This window comes from Pleurodeles waltl, chromosome 4_1 (genome assembly GCF_031143425.1).
Source record: "Pleurodeles waltl isolate 20211129_DDA chromosome 4_1, aPleWal1.hap1.20221129, whole genome shotgun sequence".
Taxonomy (NCBI): Eukaryota; Metazoa; Chordata; class Amphibia; order Caudata; family Salamandridae; genus Pleurodeles; species Pleurodeles waltl.
This window is the reverse complement of record NC_090442.1, coordinates 989,502,113-989,523,404: the sequence shown is the minus strand read 5'-3', so window position 1 is coordinate 989,523,404 and position 21,292 is coordinate 989,502,113. Positions and strand designations below refer to the sequence as shown.

The following is a 21,292-nucleotide window of genomic DNA, read 5'->3' as shown; positions in this document are numbered from 1 at the left end:
GAGGCATGAATTGTTCATGAGATTTTTGTGTATTTCCTAATAAAACAAAAAAAAAACCTGTAGTACTTTTCAAGGTAACCAAAGTATCATTTGCTGTATTTTGGCAAAGGAACTAGTTGATAAATGTTCTCATTTCTTTGTCTTACTTTTGCAGACAAAGATGTTCTGTCGGCTCGAATCAGCTTTGCAATAATATAAATAATGCCACGTTAGAATCATGTGTGATCTGAATCCCTCATGCTGCTCAGGTTTATTTCTTTTTCGATCTCGATATGAGAAAATGACTGAATATAATCAACAATTAAAATAGTGATGATGATACTTATGTGAGGAACTTCATACCCGTAGGGCTGAAAGCATGTGAAAACAAGTATAATAATGAAAAAGTGTAAAGATCTTTGAACCCGGTAATGTTCCTATCTCAGTTGAGTCCTGGAACGTAACTGGCCTGGGCACTTTATCTAGGATTTAGATATTTTAGTTTTTTAAGTAAAGTTTCTAATTTAGGAGCTGTGCTTGGCAATGGGCTACTTTCTGTATGCTCTATATGCACACTATGGACTGAGGGTTAGACCAAAGGGGTCTCTTGATTAGTAACTGTAGACATCCTTAGGAATCTCACTTACTAGTGAGTGCTTCATCTGTGTGTGGTTTTGCAGATTATGAAAGTAGTACGACATCTTCTGACATCAAGGTGTTTTTTGTGGATGGCCAACTCAAACTGTAATTGATTGAGAGTATGCCCCAGCTTGAAAGGCTACTTTGAGGATCACTTAGCCTATGGTGGGAAGCTGGTTAAATGACTAAGCTATGTGGGACTGCATAAATTATTGAGTGGAACAATAGATGGATTCTCCACAGAGTTGTAGGTAAAAAGTGCTGTATGAGTGCTCCTATAATCCATTGATACCAAGAATCAGTCATCCCCAAACGCTTACGTGCTAGGAGGAGAAACCCTTTCCTATTGGTTCAGGTGTTCTTTTGGTACACCCCGAAACTAGACCAGCCTTGGATCTTTTGTCCAAGATTCTAATATAACCATGGACCAACTCCTGTGGATTTACAGGTTGTCAAAAACACGAGGGAAACAAGATAGCACAAGGTAGAAAATATCAAGCCTGGGCAAGCTGTCACAGCTTCCCAAGCTATGTATGCATTTTAGACCATATGACTGTTAAAGTCATTACCATTCTCTTAATGAAGCAAGAACAATTATAAACATAAACAAACAGGGACAAAACAGAAAAATAGCAAACGTAAAGGCAATCCAGAATGAAAAAATATCATGCTCATAAACTGACCATTAATTAAGGTTAAATTCAGAAAAGCTAGAAAACATGTGAAAACTACGGGTCATTAAATATAGTGGGCAAGGACACCAAGGTTTGAAAAACGGAAACATTGCATACATGTATAACATGATTTGGCAAGCAAGTATGAGAGTTGAAAAAATATACATACTTGAGTAAAAGCATATTGGCATAGACCATCAAAGCTGTCTGACTTTCCATCATAGGTTTTGAAATGGCCATCTCCATAGATGTGGCAAGTACTCTTGCATTCTTCTTCCGTGCATTTCCAACTTCCATCAACACAGGTGCTAAACATTAAAAAGTCATGATAATCAAAAGATTTGGGCTAGGCCAGAGGGTAACATGTTACAACTGCAATGGATTAATGGAGGCCTAACTGATGAGACACTGTAGAGGTAGACAATTGAAAATGAGCATTTCTCTGGCGTCATTATAGGGTAGGTCACTTGTAGCTCACTGGTCGTCAAAGCTCTGGTATTATGTCAACACCAACAGCCACCATGGTTCGCTCACTGGAAACAATGCCGGACGCATGTGGTCGACTTCTTTCATGATAGGGATAACGAGAATTATTTCACTTATGCAAAAAATGAAGTGTGCCCTTGGACCCAGGACTGGGTTATACTGTTATATTTGCTGCACTAAAAGTCTCAAAACCAACAAACAGAATGATTTTGAATTAATAAGCCATTGGATTTCTGAGATTCTGATTATATGGGCAATGCCAGAGTGACATTTTGTGGAGCAACATGGTAAATAACACAGGCTATTGATTAGGACCACCACAGAGCCAAATGAAAAAGGTATTGACATAAACAGTACATATGAATCCATTATATAGGAAATACATCTGAAGCCACTGCATACGATCGTCTGTATTTATGGGTTGTTATGTTATGTGACGGCTTGTAAAGGGACCTTATTACCACAGCTGGGGCTTCCTAGCACTTCTTACCACTGGGAGGCAAGCTAGTTTGGTGTGGACATATAGTAGATCTGACTACAGATGGAAAGTCCTTTATTTAGATGAAACAGACACATTTTGGTTCTTTTCAAATGTTCTTTGATCTGCTGATCCTTTCGATTCTACAAGTTAAGTATTCCATGGAAAAGCAAACCGAAGTGAGATAGCTTTCCTGTACTTGAACGAACTGTCACAAGAAACTGATTCCGAAAAAGCGAAGAGCTGGGCGGTGTATAAAACGCAATATTCTCACAAATGAAGTCTAGAACCTTTCTATATGTTATACATTGTAATTGCATTTTCATATCCCTTTTCGCCCCTGTAGAGATGTTGAAACTCGTTTCAAGTAGCAAGGAACCTAAGGTTAATGTTAATGTGTTATAGGGTTAAGTTTCAAAAATGTTGTGCAGTTACTCCATTTTGAGCTATAAATATTATAGTGTCAAGTGTTATTTAGTTGAATACAACAGATTACAATAAGTTTGGAATGTGGTTAATAAAGGTCCAGGGAAGTTTTAAAAGCAATGAGATGAGTGCACCAGTGGTGGAAAATGGCAGCGGAAAAGGGCAGATGTGGACCAACAAATGGGAGTTGATGCAAGGGTGGGTAGTAAAAGAATATGCTATCTATCTATCTATCTATCTATCTATCTATCTATCTATCTATCTATCTATCTATCTATCTATCTATCTATCTATCTATTCATCTCTTGATTTCCAAAAGAAGAAGCGGCTACTGTTCAAATTTTTCTCAGAAGCCTGCAGCCAGTGCTATCTAAAGTAGCTATGCCGAATACCAAGGCTATGTAGTCTTGATTTCATGTCATGCCTCATTCATCTTCTCCCAGAAGATCTCTACTTCATTATCTCATTCATAGATTTTCTTTGTCATCCTTGCTTTCTCCTTGCTGTCTCACTGTGTTATGTGTGAGTGGGCGCGAGCTATAGTTACCTTAGTGCTTACAGTTACTAGAGATAACTATAACTGGTGAATTGCAGTATTTTAACACACTACGTCATTGGCACTGGAATTTTCAACTTTAACCTTTGTTTTTTTAATGAATGTGTGTGCGTGTGTGTATATATATATATATATACACACACACATACGTTGGAAATGCCCCTCTCTACAGGGTCACCCCTAAACATTTTGCTTTCCTCCCCCTACTTTTTGCTGGATTTGTACTTGTTGGTCTTAGGAGTCTGTGCATTTTACCACTGTTTGCCAGTGCTAAAGTGCTTGTGTTCTCTTCCTGAAACATGGTTTTATTGGCACATACCTGATTGACATATTTAATTTACATCTGGCTGCTCTGGACACATGATCATTTTGTACAACGCAGTCTTTTGATTGAGATTTCTACTTTCTACCTGCACTTATAATAAATATCTACACATCATCTTCCAAGAACAAACTTTCTACTTATTCTTGAACATTATCAGGATCAGGATTCATGCTATTGGTGTGCCCTGGCCACTCTTCTTTCAATATTTAGGCAACCACCCACTCTTCAGTGTGTGGCCCTCCGACACCTGTGGTGGCAGGTGTTAGGGCTAGCCTGGCACCCAACACCATATTGTTTAAATGTTATGACTTCGCTTGGATTTCACTATTGACATACGCTTTGCAGATGTGCAAGCACTCTCTGACATCCGCCACCTTCTTCGCCTGACATATTTAATTTACATGTTAGTCCCTTGTAGAGTGGTATACTATAAACCCATGGCCTGTAAATTAAATGCTAATGGTGAGTCTGAAGCACCTATTGTGCCACCTACTTAAGTAGCACCTTAAAACTTGTACCAGGACTCTCATTGCAGCCTGAAGGCAGTGTCCCATTGCCATGTCAACTTGGCTTTTAAAACCGCTTGCCAAGCCGTCAACTCCCCTTTTATTACTTATGTCACCCCTAAGGTCGGCCCTAGGTAGTCCATAGGGTAGGGTGCTGTGTAATTATAGTGTAAAACATGTTCTTTTAGGTTTTGCCTGTCCTAGTATTAAAAAAATCCCAAATTCGGCTTTCACTACTGTGAGGCCTACCCCTCCCATAGGGTAACATTGGGGATTTATTATATTTAATAAGCTGTAATTCCCAAACCAGAGGTGGTAGATATGTCATGTTTGGTGTCTATGAAATTGTAATGATAAGCCCTCGTTAATGGTAAAGTCATATTTATCATTACAAGTTTGAAAATGCCGCTTTTAGAAAATTGGCATTTTCCTGCCCTTGGCCCTCTCTGCCTACAGCCTGCCTTAGACCACATGACTGGTTATAACTGACAGTTAGACCTTGTGAATTCCTCCCAGGGAGTCACACAATGATGGAGTTAGAAGAGCCTGAATAGGCCATTAACTGACTAGATTGGGGGTGGTGGTGGAGCTAAGCATAGCCCCACTTGCACCTGAATAAGTTGTGTTCTGCTACCACACAATAGGCTTAACAACCATGTATTGCCAGTGCAGCTAGCTAAGAGCCAGGGCAGGGGAGGCAGGAAACTCCTGGAAATTCAAAGAACCCTTCTGGAAACTTCTTCCAATTTTTAGGAGTAGGGCACCAGGATATACAGATAGGGCTCTCATACACCCCCTTCAGTTTACTACTGGACCTGCCGAAGGACTTAAAGTGGACTGCCTGCTGCTGTGACCTGCTTTGCACTCTGCCAGACTGCTGCTGTACCTGGAAGGACTGCTTTGGTGCCTGGAGCCTGCCTTGACTCTTCAGATGCCAGCCCTTCTTTGGAGCCCTGCATCTTCACCTGCACCCAGGACTTCGAGAAGTGACTCCAAGGGTTAGTTTTTCTGGCCTCCTGTTCCGAGCCACAGGGACATAATCCACCATACTGAACCCGCACCTGGACCTAGCATGAGTCAGTCTTGAACCCCCAAGAGGTCTCCATCTACTCCTGGCCCCTTGATTGTAGTGTTAAAGGTGCCCAGGTGGCCATTTTCGAGAACTGAGGACTATTTTGAACCTTAACATTTTTAAATTCATAATCTCGATTCTACTAATTGGATTTTGATGGTTTTGGTGTGAAATAATTTATAACAATTTGATTTTTCTAAATTGGTTGGGATTTATTTTTTTGTGTTTTCACTTTATTTCTGTTTGTGTGCTGCATAAATAATTTACACATTGCCTCTTTGTTTCAAGCTACCCCAGGGTAAAGCCCAGGTTAAATTAGTGACTTGGCGAGGTTCACACTGCAAGGGTTTGCAGCTGTTGCTTGACCAGGGAACACACTCCAGTCAACCAACAATCCAATTTCTCTCTCTCTCTCTCTCTCTCTCTCTATATATATATATATATATATACATATATATAGATATATATATATATATATATACATATATATATATAGAGAGAGAGAGATATCTATCTATCTATCTATCTATCTATCTATCTATCTATCTATCTATCTATCTATCTATCTATATATATATATATATATGTGGATATATATATATATGTATATTTATATATATATTTATATATGCGCACACACATGTGTGTCTGTATGTGTAAATATATATATATATATATACATATATATATATATATATACACACACATACACACACAAATACATATCCAAATACACACACAGATGTCCATTATGCATGTCCCGGTAATATGTTTGTTCTGCCGCTGCTAGTTTTTTGGGTATTCTTAAATGGGATTGATTAGTGAGAGTCTTGTGATGATGTAGGGAAAAGCTTGACCATTTTACCAAACTTCATACGGTTCTCTATAGCTTTTATCTTTGCTGGAAATATTTCCATTATGTGGCTGCTTGTTCAGAGAAGGGTGCACCTCCAACAGTTTCTTTCTTGTAAATGGGACTATGAAAGGAGGTGCTCATCCAGAGTGGAGCTTCTTCCGTTGAATGTATTTGGTGACTCTCTTCCTATGGACCTCAGGCTGTTACCATTTATTTCCCTTATGGGTGATTCATAACACTTTAAAGTGGATCTACTAGCAACTGGTAACCAAGAAAGGGACTTGAAGGCGGGGAGAGATGGAATTATGTCTTCACATGTAAGAGTAGATTTTTGACACTCCAATGACCTTGGAGTTTTCAAAATTCAAAAGTCTCTGTGGATCATGAGCATAATTAGACCAAAGGAAGCCAAAACTGTTGATTAGAATCCAGTTTAGAAGTCAGAGAGTAGGGGATTATCTTCTATAAAATTTGAAATGTGGGTGAAAGCAGCTCTTTCCATGAGTTTGCCAAGGAATGGTCCCTTTACTATTGGTCTACAATTGTTGGGATCCTGAGGATCCAAGTGATATGTTGTTAGTATTGGATGTTTGTATGCACTTTCTGAGTTTTTCTGGGGAAAATTCCTGTTGAAAGGTACTTGTTGATTGGTTTCCCAACTGGCATGGCTGCTGAGGTTGATAGAAGGGTTTTTTGGAAGCTATCTGAAGGACAAAGGTCAGAAGGGCAGCAAGCTGGTCTGCTCACTTTCACTAGATCCTGGAAGTTGGTCATTGAGAGTGCCTAGACAATAAGAGAGATGCCATTGTCCTTCCACTACATTGTGCAGTGGAGTACACCCGCTGTCCGAAAGGCATTCAACTTTTTAATGTGTAGTCAATGCAAGATGGCTAGTGTTAAAGTCAAATGTTCCCATTTTCACAGGTGCATCAGTGTCTGCGGAGCCACAGTCTGCAATCTCTAATGCCTCAAGAAGATATTCCGGCAGGCACAGATGCACACCATTTGATAAATCCAGTCTTTATTACATTATGGCCCAAGCTGTTTGGACTCTATGCTGGAAGGGTAAAAAAGGAAATATCCTTATGATTATGCTTAGCTGGAAAAAATATGTCAAAATCACCATGAATATTTGAGTTTTAAGACAGATACTTGTAATTAAAAGATTCTTACCAGCACCACTTATGCCTAGAACTGATCAAATAAAACTGTCCATACCTCTGTAGGTCAGTACTCATCATGTGCACCCATTACCGTAAGTTTAGACATTTTTGGAATGACAAACAATCACCTTTCAGAAAGGTTTCAATAATTGATTTATCAGCTTACACCAGTGGTTCCCAAACTGTGCGCCGCGGCTCCTTGGTGCGCCGTCAAAATTAGCCAGGGGCGCCGCACACAGTCTGGAAACCACTCGGAGGTGCTTTTAATCGGTAGCTTTTCACCGTGGTTTTGGAAACAAAACCCCCTGCATTAATTATTGTGACCAGCGGAGGGCGCCAGAGTACCATTAATAATATCCCTATGACAAAAGAAAAGAAATAATTTAAAATAAATGGTTTTCAGGAACCTGAACGAGAGAATTAAGAAGTCAAACTGTAAATAGTGTAGGTACAGGTACAGGCTGGGATTACGTTCCCCCACCCGCCAAAAAAAAGTAACATAATGGGGAGCCGTGGCCAACACGGCCAATAGGTCAAAGGAGCCGGGGATCGAAAAAGTTTGGGAACCACTGGCTTACACCTTTCATTAGAGTGTGTTCAAAAAGCATATTTATGAATGTCTGTGGAATAATTTTTAGGTGTGGTCAGGCAATCCCAGTCTTGCTTGCTTTACAGCCTGTTTTATCAGTCTGTTTGGGTATCCATTGTTAATCAGTTTCTGACACAGTATGGGCCTGATTACAACTTTGGAGGACGGTGTTAAACCGTCCCAAAAGTGACGGATATACCACCTACCATATTACGAGTTCCATAGGATATAATGGACTCGTAATACAGTAGGTGGTATATCCGCCACTTTTGGGACGGTTTAACACCGTCCTCCAAAGTTGAAATCAGGCCCTATGTCTTGATGGACAAAAAAGTCTTAATTTATTGTCTAAGCCTGACGGTGGATGTAGAAAAGTGCTTGCATGGAATTGGTGATGTCTTCTATAGTGCAAGAAAGTGTTCTTGTCTGTCATTTTCATGAAAAGTGAGCCTATTTGTAGGCCATTTTAATTTACAGTGGAAGCGTCAAGAAACGAATATCATGAAAACCAACATATTTTCCTTTACAAAAGCAGAAAACATCATCAACAGGTTAGCCATATTTTCATTTTGGTCATAAAATAATTATTATAACTGAAAATCCACTTCTTCTGAAAGCCAGCCATAGTGGCACTCCTTACTTGGATGTGAAAATCATACTGGTAAAAAAATTTAAGTGCATTCTTCATCAGTCCAAGAACGAAGTTGATAGGTCCCTGGTGCAGTGTAGTTTGGTGCACAAAATAGTTCAGTGACTTCCAAGGCCTCATAAAGAGCAATGAGTGTACACAAAGACTAACGTAGCTATTATGGTAGTTTTAGAATTACATGGAAGGTGCTCTGCAGTGTGGATCTTGTGTGCAAAGTTTCTTATAAATGAATAGGTGATGGGGAAGGGATTAAGGAAGTCATCTATGTATTTATGAGAGGGCTTGAAGATGGACCCCATGTTGGACATTATCAAACTTATTTATCTGGAAGACCCTGTGCAGACAGATTTGAGACAATGAAGTGACACCCTGAGATGTTATAAAAGTATCCTTGTGTGTCTTTAAAAACTCAAACATGACAATTGGAATCTCATGTAATAGATTCAAAGATATTGTCCAGAAAGTGGATTTCGATGCACTCTTTTTGTTAAGTCCAATTTTTAAAGACTATGGAGGCCTTTGCCACTATGCTGAATACTTCACCGCATTGGTCTATAAAATTTTAATCTAACGCTATCTGGCACAAAAAAGAATGACGAAAAGAAACCAATCACTGACTTGTTAAAATTGTTACGTTAGAAAATGTGCAAACAATAAAACATGTCTACAACACAGTAAGACAGAAAAGCAAAATTGCTTTTCAGAGTTTAGCAATTACCAGTTGTTGCATCCAACTGTTGTCACGGCTCCATTCTTGTACTCCTGAGCTCCAGAAATACATGGACAATCCTTTGGAAGCACACACTCCCCTCTTGTGTCTCGAACCATTGGTTTGCGGCAGTAGCATCCCGGTACACAGTGTTCTCTTAACTAGAGATGCATAGGATAGAAAAAACATAAAAATCATCTCAACACACAAACAGCTCTCAATTCGCCAATACTCCTACTTCCTTTCAAAGGAATGCATGATCTAATGTGCACTGGTGCAATCGGGTAAACATAGGAAGACGTTAAGGATATGTGGCCAGTGGCTAAGGGCGGCCACACATTATTCTATCTTACTATCCAAATTTCAAGGGCACTTATGGAGAAGTGTGGCTCAATTGTTAGAGCAGCAGACCCTATTGCAGAGGTCTGGCCTGAGACCAGGGTTCAATTCCTGCCTCGGCAGGTCTTGGGCTCAATTTCCTCAGACCTGCTAGTTCTTGCCTCAGTGCCAATCTAATCATGGGTCCCACTCTGGGCAACAGGTTGCTTAATTTCCACAATGGCCCCAACAGCAATGGGATTCCTGGCTTCACCTTGGGGTCCCCAGGAGTGGGCACTTCGCAGGGAAAGCCAGGAAGGGTTCCATAGTGGTATGTGTACAGTGCCAAGAAGCCCAACTTATAGGGTAAAAGTGCGCTATACAAGTACTAAGTTTACAGTTTATGAAGGTTGTCTAGTTCATAGTGGAGTTTGATGAGTGGATTACCACACCCATTACGTATCAGGGTCTCGTTTCTACCTGTCATATCAGCTGAATCTAAGTTTCCCTCTTTCGTTCTAGCCTCAAAACTTAGCCATCCAATTGTTTCTTAGAATGTGCATGCCTAAAAACTTTACTAGAAACGTAAACATGTCTTATCTCTACGATACATACCTTTCACTGCCACAATGGGTGACAAACTACGGAGCCACGCTTTAGTTCCTCGATGAGAAAGTCTATGGGGTTTGGTCTGGTTAAAGTTTGGGGGCTATTTTGGCATTTAAAACATGCAGTGTGACGAAATAAGCTTTTGTTAATTTCCTCTCGTGAAAGCTCACTTACTTTTTGAACAGGTAGATTCATTTTTCGGCATTCTAGATCAGTTCTCTTCTGAGTTAGTGGGTCACTGCAGTCAATATATTCGGCTCCTCCCGAACAGTTCACTGAAGTAAAAAAAAGACACGTTTAAAAAAATTAACTTGGAACATTCAATTTCCAAAATACAAATACGAACAGAAACCAAACACTGAATACTTTTTGCTTAGGGAGAACTTAGAAGGCAACATAGCTGTAAGCTTGATTCATTTGATGAACAGGTCTGGAAAAGCTATTTCGTTTGTCCTTGGTACGAATCACAGCGTTGATGCATCTTTTTTGCTAGCTCTGTACCCACCTACCACAGACACCCTAAGCAGGCAGTAATTTTTAGGCAAACAAAGCAAGTTTTCCCTGATTAATCTTTGAATTGATTGTTTCACCCAGTCCTACCAGCCCTAGACATAAGGGTGATTTTCTGACACTTTCGTTTCTTTAGCTAAGAAAACTTAGCAAGCTGGGAAATGTAGGGCAATTTTACAAAGGATAATGTGAAGCTACAAATCCCAACATGCTTAGAACTGCTGGGTAGAAAATCAGTACTGACTGAAGCTCAACTTCATGACATGGTGCCAGTTGACAATGTGAGAATACTGATTTGCATATAGTGAAGTTAATAACATCCATTCTAATAAGAAGTTTTAATATCAGCCTTCCCTAAACATTGAGTACATTCAGTTATGAGTGTTTTTCAAAAATGTTTTTCCAGATTTTTAATTAAGTGTGAACCAAATTGCCATACATAACTAATACAATTTAATTTGATGAGCGATAAAGAATTTTCAGGTAATCCTCAATTGCTTTAAAATACAAAGTCAGGTAAGAAATATTACTCGCAATTACTCCTTTAGTACACAACTTTGTTTGGTTCAACAAGGCAATCCCTGCCATGAGCTATACAGTAGGGAAGTACTGTGTCTATCGGTGAAGTTGCAAAGATTATTGACGTTCTGGCGATGTCTTGCGTTGGTACATTGTACTGTGCACATTCTTGGTCCTCAAATCTTGTTATGCTTACTGGGGCATCCCTTGGCCTTATAAACAGCTTTCTCAAGTAGATAACAACTTTTTCCCAGTTTCCATTCCTGTAAAGTGGGAGGCTACAGCGCTCTCCATTGCCTGTTTATCTCATGTTTGGCAATGAAAGAGCCAAGACCAAGAAGTGTACAGCGTGAATGGGTACCTTCTTGTTCAATCGTCCATGAGCCATATTACGGCCATCTTAGGTGTGAGGTCGACTTGTTGCCCCAGTATCAAGGCTAGCGTTTGCTGGATTCTCTTTAAATATGACTGTATATCAGGGCATTCCCTGACCATGTGCTTTAATATATCCATAGAAGATTGACACCTGGTGCAGGTTGGTGGGTGTTTGTCTTTCATTTTGTGCAGCTGGCCCAGAATGTAGTATATTCTATGCAGGAAGTGAAACTGAATAAGCCTAAACCATGCAGGTATTGCAAGCATACAGGGTCCATCTTGGCCTTAATCCATTCGTTCAGTCATGCATTTCTAAGTCCACCTCCTACGCTTTGCATTCATAGGCCATTGGGTCTGGGGTATTTGCAATCAATGAACAATAAAGTTGTGATATACTACCTTTGCCTAGGGGTTCTGACATCAATTTGACCTCTAAAAATGTTGTCCTCAAGCAAGTATATGCGCTTGTCCAGGAGAGGATTAACTGGAGGTTTCGCAACTGGAGGAATCAGAAGAATTGGGATTATATGTAATTAGAATTTGTCTTGTAGTTCGTCAGAAGGTTTCTTGTAGTCTGTCTTCCACACATCTCCCAGTCTGGAGATACCAATATTGTTACAACCTCACAATTTCAATGGTTAGCCTCAAGAAGGAAGCCAGTTAGCTAGCCAAAGAGGAGTCTCTTGTGTGGGTCTAGCATGCCATCCAATTGTCTTTAAGGCTCTGTGTCTTGCAATTAGGGCTGATGTCGTAGTTGCAGGGAAATTGGTTGGATCTTTAGTTTGGTGATGGGCTTGTCAATGAACTTAATATGTAATAACTCCAGTTCCAGTAAATATGGTGTGTCTGTTCTGTCAGTAAACATCCAATCATTATTGACTGAAAAACGTGCAGCCGAGTCATAAAATTGGACAACCTTCATCCCAAGTCCTCCCTCATATGTTTACTGCTTACATTTGGCCATTGATAATCATGGTTGCCCTTTAACCCACAGGAACATCCTAAAGTTTGTTTGTAGGACATTTGAGAGGGAATATGGAATGGTCTGTGAAAGTTCTGCAGTACACACAGAAGCTTAGGGAGTTCAATACATTTTATGAGTGCTATCCTTCCTATTTTTGATAGGGGAAGGGACTGCCACCTGTGAAAGGAGTTGGTAATTTAGGCCATGGGGGACGAATGTTGAGATTCCACATCAGCCGTGGGGAGAGTGCAACATGTAGTACTAGCTTGTTAAAGTAGTGTGTTTAGATTTTAGTTTTGGTTGCCGCAGTGTGTCTTTGACTGTGCCTTTCAGTAGGACGAGGGCTGACATGTCTCAGTTCACTTTTAGGCCTAATGGATGGTCGTACAACATCAGTATCTGTAGGAGACACTGACCCATCACCTGCAGGGCTCGGACAAAGAGGACCATGCCATCCTCATAAAAGGATACACAATCTTCTAGGAGATTATCCCATTCTAAGCACCATATTTACGTGTCTCTTTATAACTACTCTGCTAAGAGTTTGTGCTTTCCAACTCGAGTTAGGTTGTCACATATTATTGGTTATGGCTGTATCAGGAAAATGTAAAGGGAGGACAACAAGTTTTACTGCTTCATATTAAACCCTGTCATCTAATGTGTGTTTCTCAGTATATCACTTACAGACCCCTGCAAGCAACATGCTAGCCTTTTTCAAAGTGTACTCCAGTTGAATAGGACAGCCTGTGAGGTGTGCTAAAACATAAGCAGATGTCACCATCTCCTTTGGTACCCTGGTTAGCCTGGCTAGCGTACTTCTGTTGGATTTCTTCTGCTCTGTGGTCCAAGCCACAGTACTGTCACTTCACACTGCTGAGGTGTCCCTACTACAAGCTCCGGATAAAGTATGGTCCGTAGGAAAGGGTCCTTTACTAATCTGCAGGTAGGATTATCCAGTAGAAGTTAACCTTTTTCACACCATGCACCAACTGACTGTGGCAGCCTGAGTAATGTTTAGTCAGCATCCATTCCAAAACTCTGATGACCTGGAAAACATTCTTACGTCTATTTCAGCAGAAAGCACAGAAAACAGTTTAACTTTCCAGTCCCATACTCCAGGTCTCACTGCGATGAGTGGACAAAAACTCAAGCCAAGTAGCCGAAGAAGCAGCACACATGATATGCTATGGCTGATACATAATGCTCCTGAGCACTGTGGTTGACCCTGATCTGCTGGAATATTTTACAGGTATCTATAACAACTGCCTCTAAAATACATTTTTAGGAAATAAATTTGAAAAACTGTGTTTTAAAAATTACCCCATAGTAAAAATAATTATTTTTTGAGAGGGGCATCTAACATCGTTGGGCGTGAAGCTCTTGTGGGCCGGGTGAAAGGTAAAGGGTTGTATGTATTCTTGCACAGATAAGGAAAATGTGTACAAATTAATCAAAATGCTGTACTATTATGTAGTAAGAGTTCAAAAATGTCCGAACTGAACTTTTTCTAATTGTACTTCTTAGTGTAATTTGATCCTTAAGGCATGCAATGCAGTTCGGGAAAGAAGACTCCCCTAAACTGGCTATGGGGCGAATTACCTATATACCGTGGTTACGGTAACTGCACCTTGTTCACATAAGAAAATCGTTAGTGCTGTGAGCACAAAAAGAGACATGAAGGCGTCCTGCTTTCCTCATGAGAACATAACAGTGGGATGGTCCCAGGACCAGGAGACAACACTTCGCCAGCCCTTCACCCACAAGTCCTTGGGCTCCACAAGGGAAGGCTCGCCATCCTATACGTTCTCATAGTAATGACTTTGTATGAAAATCTGCCAATGTTCAAATAAACGAGGCTCATAAGCGGTTTCTGTCTGAATTTGCAGTTTGAGAAAGAGGGGTGTCGCTGACAGCATAGCCCTTGCTCTGTTGTGAGGAAACAGGTAGCTCTAATATGTGGGTACCTTTTTATGGCAATAAATGAGGTTAATACCCTGTTGACTAAGGACTACAAGCTGTAGGTCCTTTACAAAGGCCTTGCACTGTGTGATCAGAGGTACAATCTTACCCTTTTGCTTTCTGGCTATTCCTGATTTCCTACAGCATCATGTTTTTGAGGCTTCACCAGTAGAGCATATACATGTCCAGGTCGGTCCATATTAACATATGTCCCTCACATATGTACATAGTAACAGTGTGTAGGTTGTGTGTCAAAATGTTGCCTACAGAAATCATCAGGCATACCTATAGTTTCCTAAATATCGTTTACAAAAATATTGAACCACGGGGCGTCGATTTTCTATTATTAACTCTAATGAGGTGATAATTTTGTAAACCATGGTTAGGACATAATATTTATGTAAGACGATATTCTGACACGGACATTCTGATACGAAGCCGAGGGTTGTATAGCAGAACAGTGTTAGCCAAATCTTGCCTGACACACATATTGCAGCCTAATTATCGTTAAAAAAAATTATTATTAAGCGAATGGAACGATTTCGAGGACACACCTATTTTTATCACAAGATATTTAGGCAACCTTATTCTGATACCACGCTGACTTTGGTACAAGTCGTATCTGTAAGCAATGTCGCAATTGAACAGATGTTTTCTGGATGATGAAGAAGGGATTAAGGAGAGATGTTGGAAGTGACCAATATTGAGGCAAAATCCATGAGCGCCAGCTGATGCATAAACATGGACAATGGCTCACAACACAAAAAGCTAATGCTGATTACACCATGGACTTGGCTGCTTTTTTGTTACTGTTGCCTCCCTTTTCTACAGCATGAATATATGGTATTTATACTTCCAAATAATTGCTGTAGTAATCCTAAAGGCGGGTTCAAAGCCCCGTGGCCACTGAGTGAACTTTTCCGTCACTGTCTCCTCAAACATAGTTCACAGACATCTATACTATTATTGACACTTCTGAAGTGCAAGGATAGATATTGTTTTTGCTTTTGAACGAGGTAGAGAGGTTGGGGGATTTTTAGAAATATGTGATTATACATATTTTCATTTATAAATCAATAATGCCACAAAAATTAGAAATATGAAAGGTGAGAGCCCAGCAGATGGTCACAATCTTCTTCAGTGCTCTGCAGCCAACAACTGTAAAAGCTTCAGGACACAAGAATGAAATATTTTTACCTCCAGCGCTCTAATACTCTGAAAACGTCATGTTTATGTATATTGAGTTGTGCTTTTAGTCATAGGACTTGAGGAATGTATTCCTGTATTAAAGACCACTAGGTCTTTCTTTTTACGGAGGTGATGCAATACTATTGACCCAATAAAAACGACTGATGACTATGAATGTTAGTAAGTCCAGGTATAGAAACGATATAATAAGATAACAAATGGTCATGTTGCTATCCTTCTTCATATGCTGTGGATTTGCCATTTTCTCAAAGACGGAGGTGCTACTAACTTAAAGCAAATCTGAGCAACAGTTTCTCCAGGCGACTTCCAATCACAGAGATGCAGGATGGACCAAGGGAGTGCATCATGGTATGTTGCCCAGAGCAGTGGTAGGTGTAAGTATTTGTGGTGCCTTTTTGCTTACTAAGCTATCTTTTCAAAGCTGAACTTGATTATACCACTGCGAGATTTACGTCAAAAGATGCACGATTATGGATAACATCTGTTAATTGTGACATGGTATCCTGAAGTAATCAAGCCCAGATTTTCTTACTTTCTTGTGAATAGCAATGTTTTTTGCAGATTACAAGAAAAGTATTGTTTGCATATGATACCATTTTAGGGATCTAGGTAACTGGGGAAACCCTCACCTATGTCATCCTTCCTAAAAGCCCCCTGATACTGAAACATGCCCTAAGTCTTCTTGCTCTGTGACATGTTAAGGGGGTTAAGCGTCAATTTGTCTCTGTTACCAATCCTTGCACCTTCTCAGTGAGAAACATTCAGCGAATTCTTCCTTATCTCTCTGAAGATGGCGGCCCAAATGTTATAGCCCTGATTGGATTAAGACTTGATTACTGTAATGGTACTTATTTAGGCATCAACAGTACTCTGATCCCATGTTGCATGTATTGTCATCTCATAGCCTCAGTTTTGCAAGTCTTCCCCACTTCTGAAATCCTTCAATTAATTACACATATTTCCTTTAAGGGGCTTTGCATTGTCCACCATTCCATCTGCAGAGGTTCTCCCAAATTCATCAGCAATCACTTGAATAGATATAAACCCACCAGAGTTTTATGTTTATTTAACTAGCTACTCCTATGTATCCCACGATTTCAGAAGGCCTACTTGGGTGGTCATGCCAATTCTTCGTTACTGTCCCCTACAATGTGGATCTTTTTTTGCTCTTACCCTCAAGATCACCTTCCCTCACTCACGATTAAGAAAAGGTTTGAAAAGATTGTAATTCAATCAGTACCTTTCTTAATTACATTATTCTGCTACTTGGTTATTCTTCTGGTCCTGCTTATCACCAAGAGACACAATGGGTGATAGAATGATTTACAAAACAACAAAATATTATTTGCTGCTGCTCGTTGATGAGAAACAGGATTTATAATTTAGAGCCTTCGGTTATTTTTTTCCTTTTCTATCATGTTTTCATGATTAGTAACAATTTTCAAATATTGTTTGACCGGCAGCCAATCTTAAATTGTGGGATCGGACCACTATAATTCTGTACTAAATTATTTTGAAAAATGTTTAACTGAGCTCAGTCGATGGTTCCAGCAAAACACAGAAATGTAGCCTTTCCCAGTTCAGGACTGTCAGAGACGAAAATTAAAACAATGGTAGAAGTGAGGTGATCAACTGTACCACTGAAATAATAGTTACAAAAATGTTTTACCCGCACCAGGTACACTTTACCATTATTTAATGATGAATTGCAGAACTGATGCTTGGCGCTCATCCTGCGCTGGCTAGAGGAATGCATGCATATTAAACAGTACCATTTATTTTCATAAAAGCCTCACCTGCATTCATGTCCACTGGGTGCAAACACTGAATCCGTCCATTTCTGCACTCGCTGGAAATAAATTTTCAGAAATCAAAATTACTCAAAAAATGTCAAGTGGACAGAGGTGGAGTTCTACTAGTCTAGTGCGCGCTGCGCCTTGTATGCAGCTGATATAGGCCCCCATTGAGTGTAGATAGGTATCCTGCCTGGTAACACTATCACATTAATGATAACAGGGGACTACATGTGCGATCCTCATGAGTTACCAGAGGAAGCAGTAATTCCAACTCCCATTCCCTCACTAACTTCTCATTTTGTCTGGTTGCCTGCCTTTTAAAAACAGCCAAAATCTCTGGGTGAAAATAGATGAAATCTCCATGAGGAATTAAACACTATCGGTCCAGCAAATGTGACAATGCCACTGTTGATGATAACAGTTTTTACCTGTTCCGTTGCAATTAAAACGCACTTTGTAATGAGGCCTACAGCAATTTAAGCCACCCATGTCATGTAGCAAATTGAGGCCAGGTGTACTAAGAATGGAGTCTGTAAAAGTGCTCACCACTTTCACCTGTTTTCCTTAAAGGAAAGATTCCTTTCTTACTCTCACCCTTCTGTTCTTTTTTCTCTTTCTATCTAGCTAGCTTACGTCTCATCCTTACTTTTTCTTTCTTATCCTTTCCTCACATTTTTCTATTTGTTCCCCCATCTATCTTTTTCCTCTATTTTCATCATTTACCATTTTCTGTTTCCTTCACTGTACATGTCAGTCCAACTCCCACACCCCTCTATAATGGTATTTCCTAACGGTGTTATATACAGTATGTGGTTTTTGCCTGCGGATCTGCAGACAGAAGACAAACATAAAAACTAATTAATGGCAAACTTCCCCTCCCATCACTGTGCTTGCTTTCCTGCTGCTTGCCAGGTCTCTTATGACCCCTGTTGAACTTAAACCTCAAACTGCATAATTTGGGCATCTTTTAATGCCCTTAAGCCCATCAAAAAATGTTTGTTTTCCTTAAGTGCCTCAAAGTCACTTATTTGTTGCAACATTCCTTACAAACTAAATAGAATGAGGTCCACCATGACCATAATTCCAACATGTCCTTCCCATACACCTCCTGTCATATTATGGCTATTCTCATGTCATGGAAGTTCTCCTACATCAGGCTTCTCCAATGAGTTGCTCGTGAGCTACTGGTAGCTCCTCGGCTACCTGTAAGTGGCTCTCTGTGTGCAGTCCCGCTTACCTACTAATTTGAGGCTTAGGTTGAATATATGGAAGCTAAAATTAAAAAGTGTGTATCTGAGATGAAAGTGTGTATACTTTCAGAATTTATAAGCTCACATTTTGAGAAAAATCATTGAGTTTCCAAAACATATTAAAAGATTATATTTGAGTGATAAATCATGTGGCTATCGGGAGATTTATTTCTAACAGTTTTGCCTTGTTGCTCTGGAACTGCAGCTATAGCTGTTATGTACTTCCTATGTAACGGCATTACAAATTTACAAAGCCATTTTTACATTACTGCTGGCAATCATCCTGATGCATGGAGGTGATCACTGCTAAAAATCTTGCATTATGTGGTGGAAACTAAGGTAATCCTATCTGATGTAGAGAATGTAAGAAAATTTATAATAGCAGCTCACAATGATTTTCATTGAATTCAAGTAGCTCTTGCTACAGAAAAGGTTGGAGACCCCTGTTCTACATAATGGCTGTCTTTTCATATCCAGTTTATCCTTCACACATGATGGGCATCTTTACTGCATCATGACCACAACCTTAACTAAATCATGGTGGTTCTTCCTAAATCGATTAAGTCCTTCCCACATCTTTTCTTTGTTTCCCACATCATGGGCCACCCTTTTCTCATATTTTCCCTTCCTGTATACTGGCCATTCCTCCTAAAAGATTGCTGTCTTCCACACATCATGGCCGTACCTCACAAATCATGGAAATACATCATACATCATGGCCCTACTTTCCACACCGTGCCATCTCTCCGACAGCATGACCGTCGTTCTCATATCATGGATTATGGTCTTTTTGATACTTTTATATCGGTGCACGGGTGTGCTAGTTTTAGTCAGCCACATTATTAAGAAAGCTTTGGTGAGTTACAGAAAATGCCTATCGTACAATGAATATAAATATTTTAAGAAGATTACATACCACTTATTGTCATCTATCTCCATGGTTTCACCTGGATTCATGATACCATAATCAATAGTGCATTCACACTTCTCTACAGTAACACAGATTCCTCCGCTCTTCATAAATTGTCCTTCTGGGCAGCCGCATTCTTCCATTTTAGATGGCATGTCATCACAACCAACGTCTGGCCTTTCGATGGATGCGCAAGTAAGATTGCATCTTGTCATGTCGTACCGGAAAACCTGATTGTTTGGACATGTTTTTTCTGTTGAAAATTCACAATAATATTCAAATTAAAACGTTCCCCCAGACATTTTCTTTTTAATCTCTGGTGCAAGCTTAATAGACTGATATGTGATATATGATGAAAAGTTACAAAAAATACACCTTCCCAAAAAGGCATGGGTTTTTATTTAGTAGAGCACATTTGGTTTGCCTTTTTCAAGAGACTAAACGGCTGCTGCATACATGTTTATTCTGTTCATCGTCTGCATGATTGCGGCAGATATAATACATTTGGAACCCTTGAGCCTGCGTGCCTAGCATCCAGACGTTTCCCTATGTGGCGGTACAAGTAGACAGCATTTTAAATACCTATTCAACCTTTCAAACATTTACAGAAACGTCTCTGCCTCACAACAACGTCATTGTCAGGATGCATTGCTTCAAGGTAATCTGGGGGACCTATGGTTCAGCAAAGCAGGCATGGCAGAAGTCTGTTGAGCAATGCAGACAGCAACAAAAGGCAGCCGATGCGAGTTAACCCCTATTACCAGTTGTGAGTTGTCTTATACTCGCCTGAGGAAAGTTATGGGTCACTGATTCCATGTGGTTCTGTGTTGACTAGTATACTTACGGTGACCCCTGCTGATGGAACAGTGACCTGTTACTGTTGGAAAGGTGGTCACTTCTGGCAAAAAATAGACCCCGCCATACAGACTTACTCTTACCACTATTTTCACATGCCCTGACTACTTCTTCTACTAAAACGTGGTGAGCCCCAACTCTAGGGTTGTTGATGTAGCCACAAAGCTTTCAGATCCCTGGGGAATTCCTGTTTCACACTAGCCACCATGTTTAGACCCAAGAGAAAGACACAGTGGCAGTGGACTGGATTTTCTTTATTGTAAGCAGAGGGGCTTTTTTCTGAGGACAGTGCACTCCCCTCAGTGCTCGTCATCCCCAATGCCCCGCTCCTTTAACAATGAAAGGATAATAAACTCAGTTTATTATCTTTTCATTGTTAAAGGATTTGTAGCGCTTGCTGCTAGGGGGGGTGACACTTCTCCGCCAAAGCGGAGGAGCCGCCACTGGCATACTTTCAACACTGGCTGCATCGTTCTTATTCATAGAATATGCAGGACCTGCTGATTTATGTATTTATTAGAAGTGTTATTTTATGTTTCGCATCAGAGTAAAAATTTCAGAGCACCTTTCAAACAGATAACAAGCATTTGCAGTGCAAAAGATCTCGCATATTTTGATTAAGTTAATTGTAATCTTTTGACAACAGGGTCCACAAGCAAAAAGAAAAGAAAAAAAGAGTAGAAACTGAGATAAGATGACTTAACAAAATAAAAGAAAGTTAGTTTAAAAAAATAAAACTTAGCAATTTTTTTTGTCCTTCTGGGCACATTTTTTGCCAGTCACAAGCTTTTTGTTTGCAGGGCACTAGAAATTATAAGGAACAAAATAGTACATAGATCACGTTAGGAGCAGTGGATGGGCACTAATTAAGTTGAAATCAATTGGTGCTTGATCCCTGCTCCACACAGAAG

The 21,292-nt window shown here is 40.0% G+C and overlaps 1 protein-coding gene across 50 annotated transcripts in view; it reads right to left on the bottom strand.

Moving 5' to 3' along the window:
* LOC138288307 (mucin-19) overlaps positions 1–21,292 on the bottom strand; it is a 1,675,551-nt gene that overhangs the window by 1,198,874 nt on the left and 455,385 nt on the right. For all 50 annotated transcript variants that reach the window (XM_069229764.1, XM_069229784.1, XM_069229763.1 and 47 more), the window contains 5 exons: positions 19,533–19,779; positions 17,367–17,419; positions 10,209–10,309; positions 9,117–9,268; positions 1,462–1,600 (listed from right to left, as the gene is read on the bottom strand). In XM_069229764.1, the coding sequence (XP_069085865.1) occupies positions 1,462–1,600; positions 9,117–9,268; positions 10,209–10,309; positions 17,367–17,419; positions 19,533–19,779 (692 nt within the window). The remainder of the gene's footprint in view (positions 1–1,461; positions 1,601–9,116; positions 9,269–10,208; positions 10,310–17,366; positions 17,420–19,532; positions 19,780–21,292) is intronic.